Below are 18820 nucleotides of genomic sequence, written 5' to 3' on the forward strand. Positions count from 1 at the left end.
ATACAAGCAATATTACCCTATTTACTCAAACTCAATAATACTGTACAGAAAAAAAAGTGTGCGATACCGAAATAGGAGATTCATTGCCGTTTTGGGTGCATACATGTAGAATTCTAGTATAGTTGATTTTGTATAATTAATTTTAATTAACATAATTTAATATATGTATAATTCAATTTTAATATGGTTTACATACAATATTTATAGTTTTATTTTGCATTAATTTAAGTATTTTAGTATTACGGATTTAAATATTTAAACCATGACCAAACATAAATTTTACACGATGTTCTTTTTTGACACCTCGATAGTGATTTTGAATAATTTACTTTTAATTTTCACTAAGTTTGAAACGAAATATGTTTCGGAATGATGGAACAAAGGCAACACAATTAATAGTAATAGAGGGCACGGAAAACGCCAAAATACATTTGCAAACATTTAATATGAATCTGTGTTTGAATTCGTTTTGCTTTCTGGTTAACGGGGATTGATGTCTGAACTGGACTTTGACTGCTCTAAAGAGAGATTAGAGCTGAACACGTGAATATGTTTTAGATTGCCTTCTGATATGTTTATGTGTGTGTTCTCCTGGTTTAGGTTTGTCCTTCAAATAAAAACTTAAAACAAATAAATAATGCAATAATTTTTAAAATACAGCTTGGAATGCTTTTGTTGAAGGAAGATAAAATTCATATCTCAAATATGATTTTCTTTCAGACTTTCAAAGTAAAAACCTTTTGAAATAAATACTTAAACATATCTTAGGCATAAGACCAAATAAAAAAGGATATAATTTTAGCGAATGAGAAATTATAAGAAGGTCAAGGGAAAGAAACCAAATATGTTTAACGAAATATGAAATCATTTCTTGTGGTACAACGTTTAAAAAAATATAGAACTGTTAAATCCTCAACTAGTTGTATATCTGATTTCTATATTTACCATGGTATAATGCTTGATTATGTTCAATTTCAATTTGTGACTACCTTGAGCGCAAAATCAATTCTCAAACAACGTTTAACATTAATTTGTATGATTTACATTGAAGCAAAGCATATAAAGTTAATACTTTCTGAGTTGTACATATTGTCATTTATTTTTTTTATTTTGATAAGTCTATTTTTTTAGTTAAATTAAAAATTTCTTTATTTAAAGGCACCATTTGTATGGTTTTTTCATTAACGTACTAAAAACTATTTAGATTTAAACAAAAACAAAACAAATTTCGTGAAACAAAAGTCTTGGCACACCTAATCTCATTTTTTTTTTTTTTTTTTTTTTTTTAAATAACAGATAATATTTTGTCGGCAGTCCTTTCTGTTTAATCACGTTCGCAAATCGTCTGGGCATAGAATGCACCAATTTTTTAGTAACTTCTGCTAAAATATTCAGCCATTTCTCTAATAAGGCCTTTTTACGGCCATTTTTTGATGAAATGTTGTGTTTTTTCATTCGTCTATAGAGTTTCTCCCACAAAGGCTCGATCGAATTTAGGTCCGGTGACTGTGGGGGATGTAGCTGTATATGTGCTCTATAGTTAGTGGGCAACATACGCACATCGTGAGCAGAATGCTTCAGATCATTGTCCTGCATAAATGTAACGACTTTTTGCATTTTGAACTTTGAGGGTTTTTTTTTAAGTTTTCTTTCAAAATATTGAGGTAATATACTTTATCCATGATACCCCCGATGAACACCAGGTTACCGACACCAGCGGATGACATGCATCCCCATACCATCACGCCTCAGCCACCGGGTTTGACTTTTGTGCCAAGTTACTTTTATCCAGCTCAGTGTTCGATTTTCTCTATACGTGCTGGCGGCCATCAGAGCGATAAATATTAAATTTGGTTTCTTCCGAAAAGAGTACATGATCCCAAAATTTAATTGGCTTGCTCAGATACCCTTTAGAATAGGTTAAACGCGTTTTTTATTGATATCAGATATGAACGGCTTTCGCCTAGCAGCACGGCAATGTAAGTTGGTTTCGTACAGGCACTAAGCAAGAAATACATAGAGAAGTCAAACAGTACCAAAAAGTACTATCACAAAAACGGCTGAGCCTGGAACCCCAGAGCACCCGAACGATATGTCTAAAACCCCAGAGCACGCGAACGATATGTCTAGAACCCCAGAGTGCGTTCGGCTTTTTCGAGTTCGAAGCATTTGTTCGAAACCGAGCACAACAAGAATTCACTTTTCAGTGGCAGATCGACCGTGGAACGATGAGCAGGGGTGCGTTTCTTTGCGCTGTGCTCTCGTTTCTGTGTATTTGTGTATATGTGTACAAGCGCTCGCACTGTGCCGCGCCGCGGCGGCGGCTCACTTGCTCATGACGTCACAGCAATACTTAGCGGCTAGAGCTTGCATTGGGGGACAAATTATTTAAATTATTTCACTATAATTACTACTTATTATACCCTTGCAGGGTATTATAATTTCAGTCAGAAGTTTGCAACGCAGTGAAGGAGGCACCTCCGACTATATAAAGTATATATATTCTTGATCAGGATCAACAGCCGAGTTGATCTAGCCATGTCCGTCTGTCCGTCTGTCCGTCTGTCCGTTTCTACGCAAACTAGTCTCTCAGTTTTGAAGCTATCTGAATGAAACTTTGCAGTTAGTCTTCTATATACTCTCACTCGTATATATGTCGGAACGGGCCGGATCGGACGACTATATCATATAGCTGTCATAGGAATGATCGGAAAAGTTTTACAAAAAAAATTATAAAATTTTTAGTTTTCAACAGAATTTGATCAATTTCATTATTATCATTTCATATTATTCTACAATTTTGTGTAAAATTTTATGAAAATCGGACGGCTATATCATATAGCTCCCATAGGAACGATCGAGAAATTAATTCAATTAATAAGTATAACATTTTTAGTTTTCAACAGATTTTCATAAAATTTGAGATATAGCCGTTTCATATTATTCTACAATTTTGTGTAAAATTTTATGAAAATCGGACTAATATATCATATATGTAGCTCCCATAGGAACGATCGAGAAATTTGAGAAGAATGAGAATGGCGGTGGCTGTTGTCGGAAGACTGACAATCGCGGTGGCGATAACATTTTTAGTTTTCAACAGAATTTGATCAAATTTGAGATATAGCCATTTCATATTATTCTACAATTTTGTGTAAAATTTTATGAAAATCGGACGGCTATATCATATAGCTCCCATAGGAACGATCGAGAAATTAATTCAATTAATAAGTATAACATTTTCAGTTTTCAGCAGATTTTCATTAAATTTTTTTTTTTGATACTTTGGACGTTGATGCACTAAGGTCAGTACATACAAGTGGCCCGTATGACACCAGGCACGTGCCTGTTTGGGTTAGGTGTTAGTAGGCGCGATGGAAAATATAGGACAGAATACGAGGAAAATTGACTACCGGCGTGCTGCCAGATTGTTAGCTAGCATGCTTACTAAGTGTGTTAGTATTAAAGATTTTAATTTGGGAAGGGAATCTACGTTAGAGATTAGTGTGTACAAATCATTATAATTTGCACATAACACTCTAAAAGGTTCATGCAGTTCAAAGGAGGTCCTACAGTGGCGCAACACTAATGGGATATATGATCTAGTGGTTCTACATGGTACATGGAAATTAAGCTGACTCAACAAGTCAGCACTTTCCACATCACCATGGATAAGGTTAAAAATAAAGGTTATCCCTAGCATCGTTCTACGATTGGCTAAGGACGGCAAGTTTATTAATAGGAGTCTACTAGAGTAGGAAGGTAATCTTTGGTTTGCATCCCAATTTAAACCGCGTAGAGCGAAAAGTAAAAAGTTATTTTGAACCGACTCAATGCGTTTACTATGGACGCCGTACTGAGGGCTCCAAACGCAGCATCCATATTCTAGGATAGGACGAACTAAGGAAGTATATAAGGATTTAGTAACATAGGGGTCATTGAATTCCTTCGACCACCGTTTAATAAATCCAAGCACACCCCTGGCTCTATTCACCATAGACGAAATATGATCAATAAAGTCAAGTTTTGGGTCCAAGCGGACGCCCAAATCGTCAACTGTATTAATTCTTTCCAAAGAGCAGCCGTTCAGCGTGTAAGTAGCAAGCTTAGGAGCGACACGCGAGAATGTCATTAGCTTGCATTTCGAGCCATTTAAGTTTAATAAGTTTACACAGCACCAAGTTTGAAAATTATTGAGATCTGTTTGTAAATCCGACTGGCAGGCAACGTCATTGTATTGCACGCAAAGCTTGACGTCATCCGCGTACATAAGTACTCTGGAGTTAGTCAAGACTTTGGGCAGGTCATTTATGAACAATGTAAACAATAAGGGTCCCAAATGGCTTTCTTGCGGGACACCAGATGTAACCCTTAGAATATTGGATAAATTATTCTTAAAGAGGACCTTTTGCGTCCTGCCATTCAAATAACTAGAGATCCAATTAAGAAGATCACTTGGAAAACCCATTGAATCGAGTTTTCTAACGAGGAGAGAATGATTAACAGAGTCAAATGCTTTACTGAAATCAGTATAGATTACATCTGTCTGACAATTATTATGAAAGCCCTTTATAATATAGGAAAGAGAGCTCCAAAAGATTTGTTGTTGTTGATCTTCGCTTAATAAAACCATGTTGACATGGAGAAATAACCGATCTACAAAGGTGCTGTAAATGAGGGGTGATAATATTTTCAAATAATTTTGGGATGGCCGACAACTTAGAGATTCCTCTATAATTGCTGGCATCCAATTTGCTACCTTTTTTGTGGAGAGGAATAATAAACGATTCCTTCCAAATAATGGGAAAGTGGGAGGTTTCTAAGGACAAGGTAAACAATTTCAGAAGGGGATAGCACAGGGCGTCGGCACAATACCTGAGCACACAGCCAGGAATTCCGTCGGGACCTGGCAAATAAACTGGCTTGACACGATGAAGATCTAAAAGGAGAGAGCTTTCGTTTAGGCTAGGACAGAAAATTAAGTTCGATTTGGGTATGTCGTAGGAATAAGTCTGGTATATATACGAAGAGCTAGAATAGGTTGTTTGAAAAAACTGCGAAAATAGATCGGCTATTGCCTGATCATTATTTGCGGTAGTATTTTCAAATGAAAGCGAGGAAGGATTTGTTTTAAGTTTACGTTTCGTGTTAACGAAATTATAAAACTGTTTTGGGTCCTGTGAGAACTGGGCCCTACAACGAGTTAAATAATTTTTATAACACTGCGCGTTCAGCACGGTAAAGTTTGACCGAGCTGATAAATAAGATGAAAGGGCAGATTGAGAACCGGTGATTTTAAATTTAGCATACAGTCTAGATTTTTTATTTTTAAGTCGGCTCAACTCTTTAGTAAACCACGGCGGTTTATTCGAGCTTGGCGGATAATATAACGGAACACATTCAGTAAAAAATGAATTCATGGCACTGTAAAAAATATCCACGGCAACTGCCATGTCAGTGCACATGTATAGATCGGACCAATTGAACTCGTTTATAAAATTATTTAGCCGTTCAAAGTCCGTTTTGCGAAAACATAGGACTTTATTGGCTGGACGGTCAGAAATATTCTGTACGTCACACCCAATATCAAGAGTCACATCGAAAGTTGGATGATAGGGATCTTCGGGCTGCGTCAGAGGCGCCACCCTTGCTAAACTGACTCTCGCAGGATCAGAGACGAAGCAAAGATCAAGCAAGCGCTGTATGGAATTTCGCACATGGTTGACTTGAGACAGCGAAATGTCAAACAAGCCAGCGATAAAGTCATGTTGTGTAGGTGTACTGAGAGTATTGGTGGAATTATTCGAGCACCAAATAGCACCAGGGATATTAAAATCTCCAAGAACTACCAACTGGTCTCTATCCAAAAGTCTACTGGAAACCATCTGAATAGCGGAAAGGTGATTCCAATAAATAGGAAGTTCCAACCGTGGAGGTATGTAGGAACAGGTAATAAAAATTGAGCTACCTTTGATAGATAGCTTCACACAGAGGAATTCAACATCGTTGCATTCCTCGAAGGTTAATAATTCTGACGTGAGTGAGGAGTCCACCGCTATAAGAACTCCACCCCCGCGTCTGATAGGGCGATCTAGCCGATATACTGTGAACACAGCTGGAAAAACTTCGGAGCTCAGAATCTCCGGCTTTAACCAGGTTTCTGTGAGCACAATAACTTGAGATGCAAACGAAAGGCTATCAGAATACAAGTTAGGAAGCTTACTACGTAAGCCTCTTGCATTCTGATAGGAAATACCTAAGGAGTAGTTTAGTTTTTTGGGTCGGGATTGGAAGACGTAGAAGGTGCAGTGGTAATTTCAGGTCTGGGAAAAGTTATTCCTACTGGCCGCTTTTTCTTTTTCTTCGCCTCGAATTCCTTAACAACTATGTACTCTGGCCAGAAGTTGGGAGAGCAAATAGTGGTAAAGAGCTCGTTAGGGACATTTATTTTGAAAGATGAAATGTCCCTTGCGTAAGAAAATTTGAACTTTTCCACCTTTATCTTAATTTTTTCGGCTCTGGTTTTGCCTTGTATAAAGGAGAGAACATCTTCCGATGTTTGGTCAGGGGAGAGCCGCGAGACAAAAATATGTCTCGTTGGTGGAACAGCTATAAGGGCTTTTGGCAAGGCAGATTGGTTATCGGCCGTGCCATTGTCGGCCGGTATTCCGGGCCTAACACCCTGGGCAGATATATTTATGTGAACGGGACTTTGAGGGGTCAATATTTGCGACCCCCCAGGGGATAAAACAGAAATCACCGGCGGTACGGGCACTCCCGCTGCACATTCGGATACCGAATCTTTCCTAGCGCTCGATCTCAGCACTCTTGGAATTAATGCTGAGGTCGAGGGCTGTGCCGTGGGAGGCTGTTGCTGAGAGCCTGTTGCGGGTAGTTGGGGTCCGTCTACATGCTGCCCACCAATAGCAGTTTTTTTGCGCCTCGGGGACTCATTTAATAGCGTAAGGCTATTAAATTGGGTGTCCAGCGCCAAGAACATATCAAGAGTTTTACGAAAACTCGTTAAAATGCTCTTAAAACCGCTTTTGGTTTGCCGCATGAAAGACGTCATTCCCTTTCTACATCGCGACAGGCCTCACAACAGTAACGCAGGCCGATGTTTTTCCTTACATCGTCCACCGTCCGAGCTGCAACCCCAATACACTTGGCGTGCATGACGTTTTCGCACAGCCAGCAGCCGATTGTAAGGTCACCTGCAGCAATTGCCTTTTTGCAGGTTTTAACGGAACAGACAATATTTGAGGACATTATAAAGACTTACCACTGTACTTTCAATTGAAAAAAATGAAGAAAGAAGCGAGAGCGAGAGAGCGGGAGAGCGTAATAGATTAGATAAGATAAGAAGTGCAGCGGCACAACTAAAGCGAGAGAGTTGGAGAGCGTGGGAGATAAATAGATGAAACTTTTAGCTGTTGCGACGGCGCAAACAAAAGCTAGACGAAGAAGGCACAAAAAGGAATTCAAAATATGCAAAAGCTAGCACTAGCAGCACAACTAAATTGGAGAATAAAACCAATTATATACACAAAATTAGGATAGCTGCATGCACACGCGAAGTGAACGGGAATTTATAAACACAAATTAGAAAATTTAAGTTAACCCCGGTGGTTAGATTGAAACTTTAACACAAAACGAGAGCGCAAGAAAAAAACACGTCCGTTCACTTGGAAAGATGATGAAAGATGACATTTTCAGTTTTCAGCAGATTTTCATTAAATTTGAGATATAGCCATTTTATATCAGTCTTAAATTTTGTGTCAAATTTTATGAAAATCGGACGAGTATATCACATAGGTGCCATGCAAAAGATCGTTATATGTGGAGCAAAAATGCAAATCTGTGAATGTAAAACTGAAAATATAATATGTATAGGTGAATGAAATGAAAGGAGGTATTACTTCATTGTTTCTTAACATTAATATATATATGTATTTTATATTGTATGGATTCCTAGTCATCGAAGTTCTATCTGCAAGGGTATATAAACTTCGGCGTGCCGAAGTTAGCTTCCTTTCTTGTTTTAATTTAAGTTCTGTTTTTCCTGACAATATTTTCACAAAAGTCATTTTGTTGATGAATCATCGATCATGAATTTGTTGATGAATCATCGATGAATTGTTAATGCATTTTTATTTAAGTATTTATTTATTTAATTTAATTTTTTTTTCATTTGCTAAGCAACAACAGAAAAGTGCGCTAAAACAAAAGCGCGCCCAAATATGCATACATATGTACATACATACATAAATATTGACATACACATGTACACATATAAGCATAATCAAAACAAATCAAAGAATCTTAAAAAATCAAAACAAAACAAAAAGTGACATGCCCAAATCACTTGCATAGACAACAACAACATACCCTGCAGTACCTGTCATCAGTAATTCATCAACGTTTCATCAACACTCAAGAGGGTGCTGTTGATGATTCATCGATGACAGGTCATACAAACTGTTGATGAATTTAATATGGGCATGTCATAAGCTATCATCAATAAAAATTCATTACCAATTCATCGATGATTAATCAACAATTCATCGATCATTCATCAACAATTCATCGATGATTCATCAACAAAATGACTTTTGGGAAATATATTGTCAGGAAAAACAAAACTTAAATTAAAATAAGTAGTAATTATAGTGAAATAATTTAAATAATTTGTCCCCCAATGCAAGCACTAGCCGCTAAGTATTGCTGTGACGTCATGAGCAAGTGAGTCGCCGCCGTGGCGCACTGGCTGTGGCCGTCCAAAATCTTTGAAAAAGACTCTGCATGCAGAAATTTGATATTTTCATATACACAGAAACGAGAGCACAGCGCAAAGAAACGCACCCCTTCTCATCGTTCCACGGTCAATCTGCCACTGAAAAGTGAATTCTTGTTGTGCTCGGTTTCGAACAAATGCTTCGAACTCGAAAAAGCCGAACGCACTTTGGGGTTCTAGACATATCGTTCGGGTGCTCTGGGGTTCCAGGCTCGCCGTTTTTGTGATACTACTTTTTGGTACTGTTTGACTTCTCTATGTATTTCTTACTTAGTGGTACAGGGCACTTTTTACGATCATCGGATGAATATCCTTCCCAAACTCGGTTTTAACTTCAGCGGCGATCTGGGAGGATGATGTTTTGGAGTAAACTTTGACCTTTCGGATCACCGCGTTGCGTTCCCGGTGACTTAAAGGCTTGGGACACCCAGATTTAGGTGCGCTCTCCAAGCTTTCGACTCCCTCGTAGCATTGCACGATGCTCCTAATGGAAAATCGGCTTAGTTCCATATTTTGGCTATTTCGCATACGATTTGACTTCATTGTGCAGATGAAGTACAATTTTTCTTTGAGCTACGTTCGTTTCTTTTCGCTTATTCTCAATTTTCTTAAAATATAGGCAAATGGCAGAGGAACTGTAGATAAATGTAATTTTTTTGAGAACTTTGTGATGCCATGTGCATAAAAAAATAAGAACATAAATGACCTAATTCTAAAATAAATCAAGTAAAACTAATAAGTGTGCCAATATTTTTGTGTACGAAATATGGTCATTTTCTTTTAAAGTTTATATAGTTCTATATATATATAAAGTAAAAATAGGGTCATTTTATACATAATAATTTAATTTAACTATATTAAAAAAAAAATGATTCAATAAAATAATGTATACTCCTGGAAATAGCACTTAAAGTTCAAGTTTGCAAGCGGAACACAGTAAACGAAAAGGAATTGGAAACTACTCAGAATAGGAAGATTGACATTGGCTTATGGCATTTATTTAGACATACAATTTTGGAACTCGAATAGTTTCGGAAGTTAATTGGATTTGGATTCGGAAGCTGCTGTAGTGTCGGATCAACCGGACTTGGAGGGGGGGACGACTTAAGGGGTTACATACAGTTAGAGGGCCAAAAAAAAGTGTATTTTTCAGAGTGTTTTCTGAAGAAACTTTTTAACTTATTGATCCCAAACTTGTCATCCGGGAGCGCCTCTTAAAAAAGACGTTTTGCTGTGACCACTATATGTCGGAACTGGATCATCCGAAATTAAAAAACCAAAAAGATTTCGTTAAAGTAGATGGATTATATTGGTGCACTATGCCTAGAAGTCGATTTTTTTTGGCATAAGTTCGAAATTTGTATGTTAATGTTATGTATTTTTTGATTAAAAATTCTTAAAATAAATACATCAAACATAAACAAAACCAAAATAAAAAGCTTTTAAAGCTGTACTAAAGCATTTTATGAGCTTTTCAAACCACACAATCGAAAAGCAGTTTGGGAATAAGAAATAGGCGGCTCTGTTTATTTTTTTGCGTAAAGGTAAATACTCTTTGTTGGAACGAACTGTAGATGGTAATGGAAACTGCAAATTAAGGTATGTATTTTTTAACTGAATATTGTCTGTTTATGTACTGTTCAATTTATGTGAATTTTTTTATAAAAACGTTTAACATGCGTTCCTTATGTTGCGTGGAATAAAACTAACGACTTGACGACTGCTGACAAAAACTAATTACGCCAGTTTATTATCACTAATTAAATTGGATCAAATTCTGTTGAAAACTGAAAATTTTATAATTTTTTTTGTTAACATTTTCCGATTATTCCTATGGCAGCTATATGATATAGTCGTCCGATCCGGCCCGTTCCGACATATATACGAGTGAGAGTATATAGAAGACTAACTGCAAAGTTTCATTCAGATAGCTTCAAAACTGAGAGACTAGTTTGCGTAGAAACGGACAGACGGACATGGCTAGATCGACTCGGCTGTTGGTCCTGATCAAGAATATATATACTTTATATAGTCGGAGGTGCCTCCTTCACTGCGTTGCAAACTTCTGACTGAAATTATAATACCCTGCAAGGGTATAAAAATAGGCCTTCAAACTTTAGGAAATCAGCAACATCCTTAGTTACTCTTTAATAATAAGTTAATATTTATTATTTATTGAATATTTTCTTATTTATTATTTCGTTTTCATAAAGCCATAAATGTTAAGAAGAGGGGGAGCAACATTAACTAATATATTATTTTATGAGGTATCGGGACAAAAACTATTGCTTGGACAATTAAATTAATATTTAAGAATATCCCTAAAATTTTTTCTGGTATACACGTATAGTTGTCTACTTAAGTTATTTTATAAACAAAATCAAGTAAATGTGGCGTGAAGCCGGACGCTAGCGATCAGTCGATTATTTGTCATCCTATTTTCATAAAATTAAAACCAAATTCTGAAAGAAAATATAATTTCTCAGAGGAGATGAAAATACACTTTTTCAATGCAATCAGATCACTATTAATTAATGCAATATAAATTTATATATTTATGTTAATAACTAGGAAGTTATGCCTACTTATATTAGAGTTATAGTTTTACATTCACAGTTTAGCATTTTCGTATACGTTTAACGATCTATAACCAGCCATTTAAAAATAAAAAACTAAATCCAAGAAGAGAGATCACTAAAATAATCCGTCTTCGACTCGGCCACACCAGACTCACCCACGAACATCGCTTCCCACAACCACCAAACGATCAGTGCCAAGTCTTTACCAACGAAAAGATATCTATCTCCCATATCCTTAACGACTGACCAGCCCTACAAACTCATAGAACAAACTTACCAAACATTAAACTTACCGATCAGTTAATCAACCCTAATTTTGCAAACCTCCAGTTAATTCTAAATTTCCTTAAATCAGCAAATCTTTTGCATCGTATATAAACCTATCACTTTCCTCATAAAATATCTGTTATTTGTTACTTGTAAATAATCCATATGCAATTAACTTAACATTTATAAGAACCCTCTATATTTATTTAAGCAAATTATGTAAACCTTATTCCGGACGAAAATCACCGCTGTTATGGCCGATCCCGTCCTGTAGCTTAAGTTTGAAACTTCTGCTTACAGTGTACAAAATAAAATAAATAAAAAGCTAAATCTCTAAATTGATGAAAATATATATATAAAAAAAAACAGAAGTTATACTTTTTTAAAATTTTTCGATTGTTTCCAATGTCAACTATATGATTTAAAACGGAATATCTAGAATATTACAATATCTATATCTAAAATTACATGAAACTATCAGGTAGTAATAATTTTCTAACAATTTTCCGATCGTTCCTATGGTAGCTATATAATACGAGGCATAGTATATGTAAACATCTAAGTGCAAATTTTTATTTAGATAACTTAAAAACTGAGAGACTAATTTGCATAGAAACGGACAGACGGATCGATTCGGCTTTTGATTAAAAAACCTTACAACGGTTTAAAAATTACAATATTTGCGGTCAAGTTTAGGCGGCAGAAGTCTGGAGACCATACGGTACCTCAAACCGTCGAATGCCAAATATGAAAAGGATTTGAATTTATTTTTCGATCGATTATAAAGCTTTACATTTCAGGCACACTTTCATGAAATTATTGGGTTTTCAATGTGTTGAGAAGGGACCGGAGAGATCAGAGATTGCAGGAATTCCTACCTGCAAGCAATCCGTTTCCTTGCCACTACGCAACAAATTTTTGATGTATTTCTGAACTACATTGGAATTCGTAATGCAACCACAAGCTTCCATCGGACTGAATGGGTTTTGCGATGCTGGCAGATCAGCTCATGGAGCGTGCATAATGGAAACTCGAAAGTAAAGTTTCAAGTCGAGTTTCCCTGAGGACCCAAACTATTCCAAGACTAGAACAACGTATTCTTTCAACACAGCTCTGAGAAGATGCCTTCAAGGCTATCCGCGTATTTTTAGAATGACAATGCGATGAACCCAGTCTGACTTTTTAGCCGCTTTTAAGCGTAGCTTGTGAAACAAAAGAATAACCAAGATTTGATGCCAGAAATTGATCGATATGGTAATGACAGCTCTGAATCTGATTTGGAGTCTTCTTAACTTAGCGAACAGAAGTAGAGTCGAATTTATAAATGTAATTTAAATTATTATTATTTCATAAACAACAAGAAGAAGAGCTAACTTCAGCACGCCGAAGTTTATATACCCTTTAAGATAGACTAGGAATTTATACATATAATATATATATTTATATTTATGTTAAAAAAACAATGAAATAATACCTGCTTTCATTTCATTCGCCTATACATATTATATTTAAAATTTTACATTCACAGTTTTGAATTTTTCATCTATATCTAACGATCGCTTGTATGGCAGATATATGATACAGTCGACCTTTTTTTATACAATTTTACACAAAATTGTAAAATAATAAAAAGTGATGAAAATCTGTTGAAAACTGAAAGTTATACTTTTAAATTCTATTAACTTCTCGATCGTTCCTTTTGCAGTTATATGATATGGAAGTACAATATTCAAAAAATTTTACACAAAATTGTAGAATAAAATGAACTAAGTATATTTCAAAATTTATGGAAATCTTTTGGAGCTCTCTTCCTATATTATAAAGGGCTTCCATAATAATTGTCAGACAGATGTAATCTATACTGATTTCAGTAAAGCATTTGACTCTGTTAACCATTCTCTCCTCGTTAGAAAACTCGATTCCATGGGTTTTCCAAGTGATCATCTTAATTGGATCTCAAGTTATTTGAATGTCAGGACGCAAAAGGTCCTCTTTAAGAATAATTTATCCAATGTTCTAAGGGTTACATCTGGTGTCCCGCAAGGAAGCCATTTGGGACCCTTATTGTTTACATTGTTCATAAATGACCTGCCCAAATTCTTGACTAACTCCAGAGTACTTATGTACGCGGATGACGTCAAGCTTTGCGTGCAATACAATGACGTTGCCTGCCAGTCGGATTTACAAACAGATCTTAATAATTTTCAAACTTGGTGCCGTGTAAACTTATTAAACTTAAATGACTCGAAATGCAAGCTAATGACATTCTCACGTGTCGTTCCTAAGCTTGCTACTTACACGCTGAACTGCTGCTCTTTGGAAAGAATTAATTCTGTTGACGATTTGGGCGTCCGCTTGGATCCAAAACTTGACTTTATTGATCATATATCGTCTATGGTGAATAGAGCCAGGGGTGTGCTTGGATTTATTAAACGGTGGTCGAAGGAATTCAATGACCCCTATGTTACTAAATCCATATATACTTCCTTAGTTCGTCCTATCCTAGAACATGGATGCTGCGTTTGAAGCCCTCAGTACGGCGTCCATAGTAAACGCATCGAGTCGGTTCAAAAGAACTTTTTACTTTTCGCTCTACGCGGTTTAAATTGGGATGCAAACCAAAGATTACCTTCCTACTCTAGTAGACTCCTATTAATAAACTTGCCGTCATTAGCCAATCGTAGAACGATGCTAGGGATAACCTTTATTTTTAACCTTATACATGGTGATGTGGAAAGTGCTGACTTGTTGAGTCAGCTTAATTTCCATGTACCATGTAGAACTACTAGATCCTATATCCCATTAGTGTTGCGCCACTGCAGAACCTCCTTTGAACTGCATGAACCTTTTAGAGTGCTATGTGCAAATTATAATGATTTGTACACACTAATCTCTAACGTAGATACCCTTCCCAAATTAAAATCTTTAATACTAACACACTTAGTAAACATGCAAGCTAACAATCTGGCAGCACGCCGGTAGTCAATTTCCTCGTATTCTGTCCTATATTTTCCACCGCGCCTACTAACACCTAACTCAAACAGGCACTTGCCTGGTGTCATACGGGCCACTTGAATGTACTGACCTTAGTGATTCAACGTCCAAGAGAAAAACGTGAATAAAAGGTTAAATTGTGAAATTCCACTTATCGCGTGAAAGTTTTTGGTACAGCACAATGTATATGATAAATATTAGAATTTATGAAAATCAGATGAACAAAATATAAAACAGTGGAATTAATTGAAAAAAAAGGGAAATTATACACATACATATGTATGTAACCGTTGAATTATATGAAAAACAGTGGAATTAAGTATTTTATGTGAGGGAAAACCAATTAAAATTAAATGTTAAGATTTGAATTATACAATTAACAGCAAATTATGATTTTCAAGTCCAAAAAAATAGTTTTGAAACACATGAATTGTTGATGAATCATGTTAAAATTTTCAGTAATTTGTATGGACATTCTTTTTTTTATTGAATTGTTGATGAATTACTGATAGATGGTACTGCAAGGATTTTTTTTATTTTTTGCGTCTTTTTTATCGCTTATTGAAAAAATTTATACATATGTATGAACCTGTATATTTTGCAAGTACTTACATTTATGTCTGAAGCGCCCCGAATAACTTCTGGCGTTTCCGCTTCAAAACCTATGTCTCCAAAGCCGTCGTCCTGTAAAGAGAGCGACAAACTGGCGTAATCTTCTCTCATTGTTATTTCGTCAGCTCTAGACTGATTTATAGAGAATTGAGCTTCAATATCAATATCATTAAGTTCGGGCAATGCAGTATCAAAGTCGTGAAAAACTTCAGGAAGTGTGATGGCATTAACATTCGCTTCCCGGTGGCCTTCCGGTAGGTCAACCATCCCAGGTCGAAATGCCATCTACAGAAACAAAGAGGCGTATTAGAAAATATTCTTATTTATAAATTATTCACCGTACCTTAATCTTAACAAAGGCTTCATTGCAATCCGCTAATAAATACTTGGCCTTTCTGGAATAAATGCGCACGACTCCCAGTAATAGATGTCCAGATGTCCTCAGCGCCAATTTAACTTTAGGTTGCAATATGCCTTCGACTGATTTTTCGATATTTGTTTCAAACACATGGGCTTTAGTTATTTTTTTATCCCAGTGTGCTGCTAACCAAATCCTGGCCAATGGACCTTTCTTGGCCAATATAATGTGTTCATAAAACATTTTACTTCAAATACTGTATTTTCTATTCAATAACTTCAGATTTCATATTTTAGAATTATTATTACTTATCGATAAATCAGTGTTGCTTAAAGAGTTCAGACACAGTTTTCAACTCAAGCTTTCAAATGAACTGTACCTACTTTAACTGCTTTCAGTGTTTATATCTGTTATGTCGCTAGTTATCTGGTAACTATCTACCGAGTATTTAGTAATTAACAATTGTCTTAAAAAAGTTTTAAAATCAAGAAATTTATGAGAAACTTATTCCTTGGACTTATAGAGCAGATGTTTATATTTGCAAATCTTTATCCAATTTCCTGGGAATATTCAATGAACATGTCACATTTTTCTGAAAGTAAATATATTTGAAAAGAAACAGTCTGCCCAAACAGTCTATCTGAGTGAAACAGTTGAGAATTTTTGCAGAAGTGAAATTTCGATTCCCACAGAGCTATATCTTCATCCTCCTACCAATAACAGCTGTTGCTCATCAAAAAAAAAAAACTTGTTATAAATTAATTTGAGCTGTTCAACAATAGAAAACATTCAGATTGAGGCAGATTAGCACTATATTAAATTAAATGAGGAATTGGAAATTCTCGAATGATTTTTCTTTAACAATGAGCAAATGCCCCAAAGAGTGTGCATTGTGGTATTACCCCAAAAAATCTATTCAAAATATGACAGAAATAACTGTTAAATAAAATATTGTAGGAATTCAAGACAATTTAGAGGTAGATTTTAAACTTTGGCGCCTTAATTTTTTCACTCGTTCCTTCCAGAAAGTTCACTGACAAGAACAAGAATTCAGTGTTGCACCGATGCAATATCGGCAAAACAAGTTCATCAAATTCGTATAGACAACGGATGGAGAACAAAAGAAGAAAATTAGTAACGGCAAAATCTTATAGAACATACGTTCAATAGATAGATAAATCCTCTCAAAGAATGTAGAAGGCGAAATGTCTATATATTTTGCTGGGTCACCAGTGTGACCAAGAAAATTAAAAAAAAGGCTAAAAATAATACCACAACGAAACTAGAATGAATTCGAAGGAATGGAAATTGAAATGCAATGGATCCGTGCCTAAGGAGCCAAGTCTGTTCTCACTAATAAAAAATTGTTTGAGTGTATAAATGGCTTAGGATAATTGCTATAGTTAAAATGTTAACAGCCATTGTGTAAACCAAGTAAATTTAAATATTGGAATTTTTACAAAAGTGTCAACTGCATGTTTCAAAATCTAAGTCAATAGAAGCATGTTGTTCCAACTTATTTTTACATGGAATCTTTCAAACTTAACTAAATTTGTTGTAAATTTTGCTTTTATTCATAGCGGATACTCAAAAACTAGTCGAACTTATTTATGGTTTTAATGAGATGTTTTTTATAGACTTTGGAACTTTTAAAACTGACATGAATATGTACAGTACAAATACAAGTAATTCTTTGCAAAACGAAAAATCCCTCACAATTTTGGGTTTAAACTGAAAATTTATGAATAAATAAAAGATTTTTTTTTAAATTTTCCTTTATAATATTATTAGGATAATTTTAATCTATAGATATAAAAAACAAAACTTAAATATTTTAACTTAAAACATAGTAAAAAATAACAAAAACAAAAACATTGCAATTCGTTTGCTGTCAATTAATTCTTTGCAAAATGCTTAGCGGCTAGCGCTTGCATTGGGGGACAAATTATTTAAGTTATCTAACTATAATTACTTCTTATTTTAATTTAAGTTTTTTCACTTGCTAAAAAACAACAAATAAGTGCGCTAAAAATGCGAATAAGTGAGCCGCCGCTTCGGCGCACAGGCTGTGGCTGCCCAAAATCTTTAAAAAAAACTGCATACAGAAATTTGAAGACGCATACAAACGTGCGAGCCCTTGTACACATATACACAGAAACGAGAGCACAGCGCAAAGAAACGCACCCCTGCTCATCGTTCCACGGTCGATCTGCCACTGAAAAGTGAATTCTTGTTGTGCCCGGTTTCGAACTCGAAAAAGCCGAACGCACTCTGGGGTTCTAGACATATCGTTCGGGTGCTCTGGGATTCCAGGCTCAGCCGTTTTTGTGATAGTACTTTTTTGTAGTGTTTGACTTCTCTATGTATTTCTTGCTTAGTGCTTTTAGTCAACAGTTTAGCAGATGGCTCCGTTGCATCAACTTGACTTATTGCATTTTGTAGTGATTGACTTCTCTATGTATTTCTTGCTTAGTGCTTTTAGTCAACAGTTTAGCAGATGGCTCCGTTGCATCAACTTGACTTATTGCATCTGCAAAAGGAAAATATGGAAAATAAATCGAAATCAATATCTAAAAAAAAAAAACATAACATAATTACCTAAGAGTGCTAAGTAGAACTTCTTATGGTCTCGAAGCCTTTTCTTACACTTCGCACCATCGATGTATGTATCTTAATAGCTGCATGCAGACACGAAGTGGGAGGAGGGAAAGATGGACACAAAATAGAAGACAGAATTGATACGAAAGTAAACTTTTTTTTAAATCTTTACATAAAAACTTACCTGATATATAATTTCAATTATTGAAAACTGAACAGTGAAGTGCATGTGAAAACACGAAAAAAGGAAAGGAAAAAAAAAGGATCGTCCCTCCAACAACAAAACGAACAACGATCCGGAAAAACGGATCCTCAAGTCCGTTTTTTTCTCTTATTGTTCGTTTTGTTTCACAAAGTCCCGTTTGGCTAACTTGTGTCCGAGTGTTCTGCTTCCATTTGAAACAGGGTATAAAGGATATATCCGACAAGGCGACAAGTTACTTAAAATGTTATTGCAACTCAAACAAATTTGTTCGATATGCAATTAATTTTTCATTCGCGTTTTATATTTAAAGAATATTTATTTCTAATACCATCATTATAATTGTTCATGATAATATAATATACAAATACAAATGCTAAATTTCTAGGGTGCGAAACAGTTGGTTCGATTTTAAT

General features: G+C 35.5%; 1 protein-coding gene across 6 annotated transcripts in view; it reads right to left on the reverse strand.

Moving 5' to 3' along the window:
- vtd (RAD21 cohesin complex component verthandi) overlaps nucleotides 1–16844 on the reverse strand; it is a 67853-nt gene extending 51009 nt beyond the window's left edge. For 5 of the 6 annotated variants that reach the window (XR_015273138.1, XR_015273139.1, XR_015273140.1 and 2 more), the window contains exons 1-2: nucleotides 15590–16844; nucleotides 15247–15531 (exon numbers count right to left, since the gene is read on the reverse strand). Coding sequence is in view for 2 of the 6 variants with exons in the window: in XM_086839400.1 (XP_086695526.1) it covers nucleotides 15247–15531; nucleotides 15590–15847 (543 nt within the window). In the remaining 4 variants the exon portion in view is untranslated. The remainder of the gene's footprint in view (nucleotides 1–15246; nucleotides 15532–15589) is intronic. The other variant, XM_086839408.1, reaches the window with a different exon arrangement.
- Nucleotides 16845–18820: the final 1976 nt, after the last annotated feature.

This window comes from Drosophila serrata, unplaced genomic scaffold (genome assembly GCF_035046125.1).
Source record: "Drosophila serrata isolate PLE 108 unplaced genomic scaffold, ASM3504612v1 contig_74, whole genome shotgun sequence".
Lineage (NCBI taxonomy): Eukaryota > Metazoa > Arthropoda > Insecta > Diptera > Drosophilidae > Drosophila > Drosophila serrata.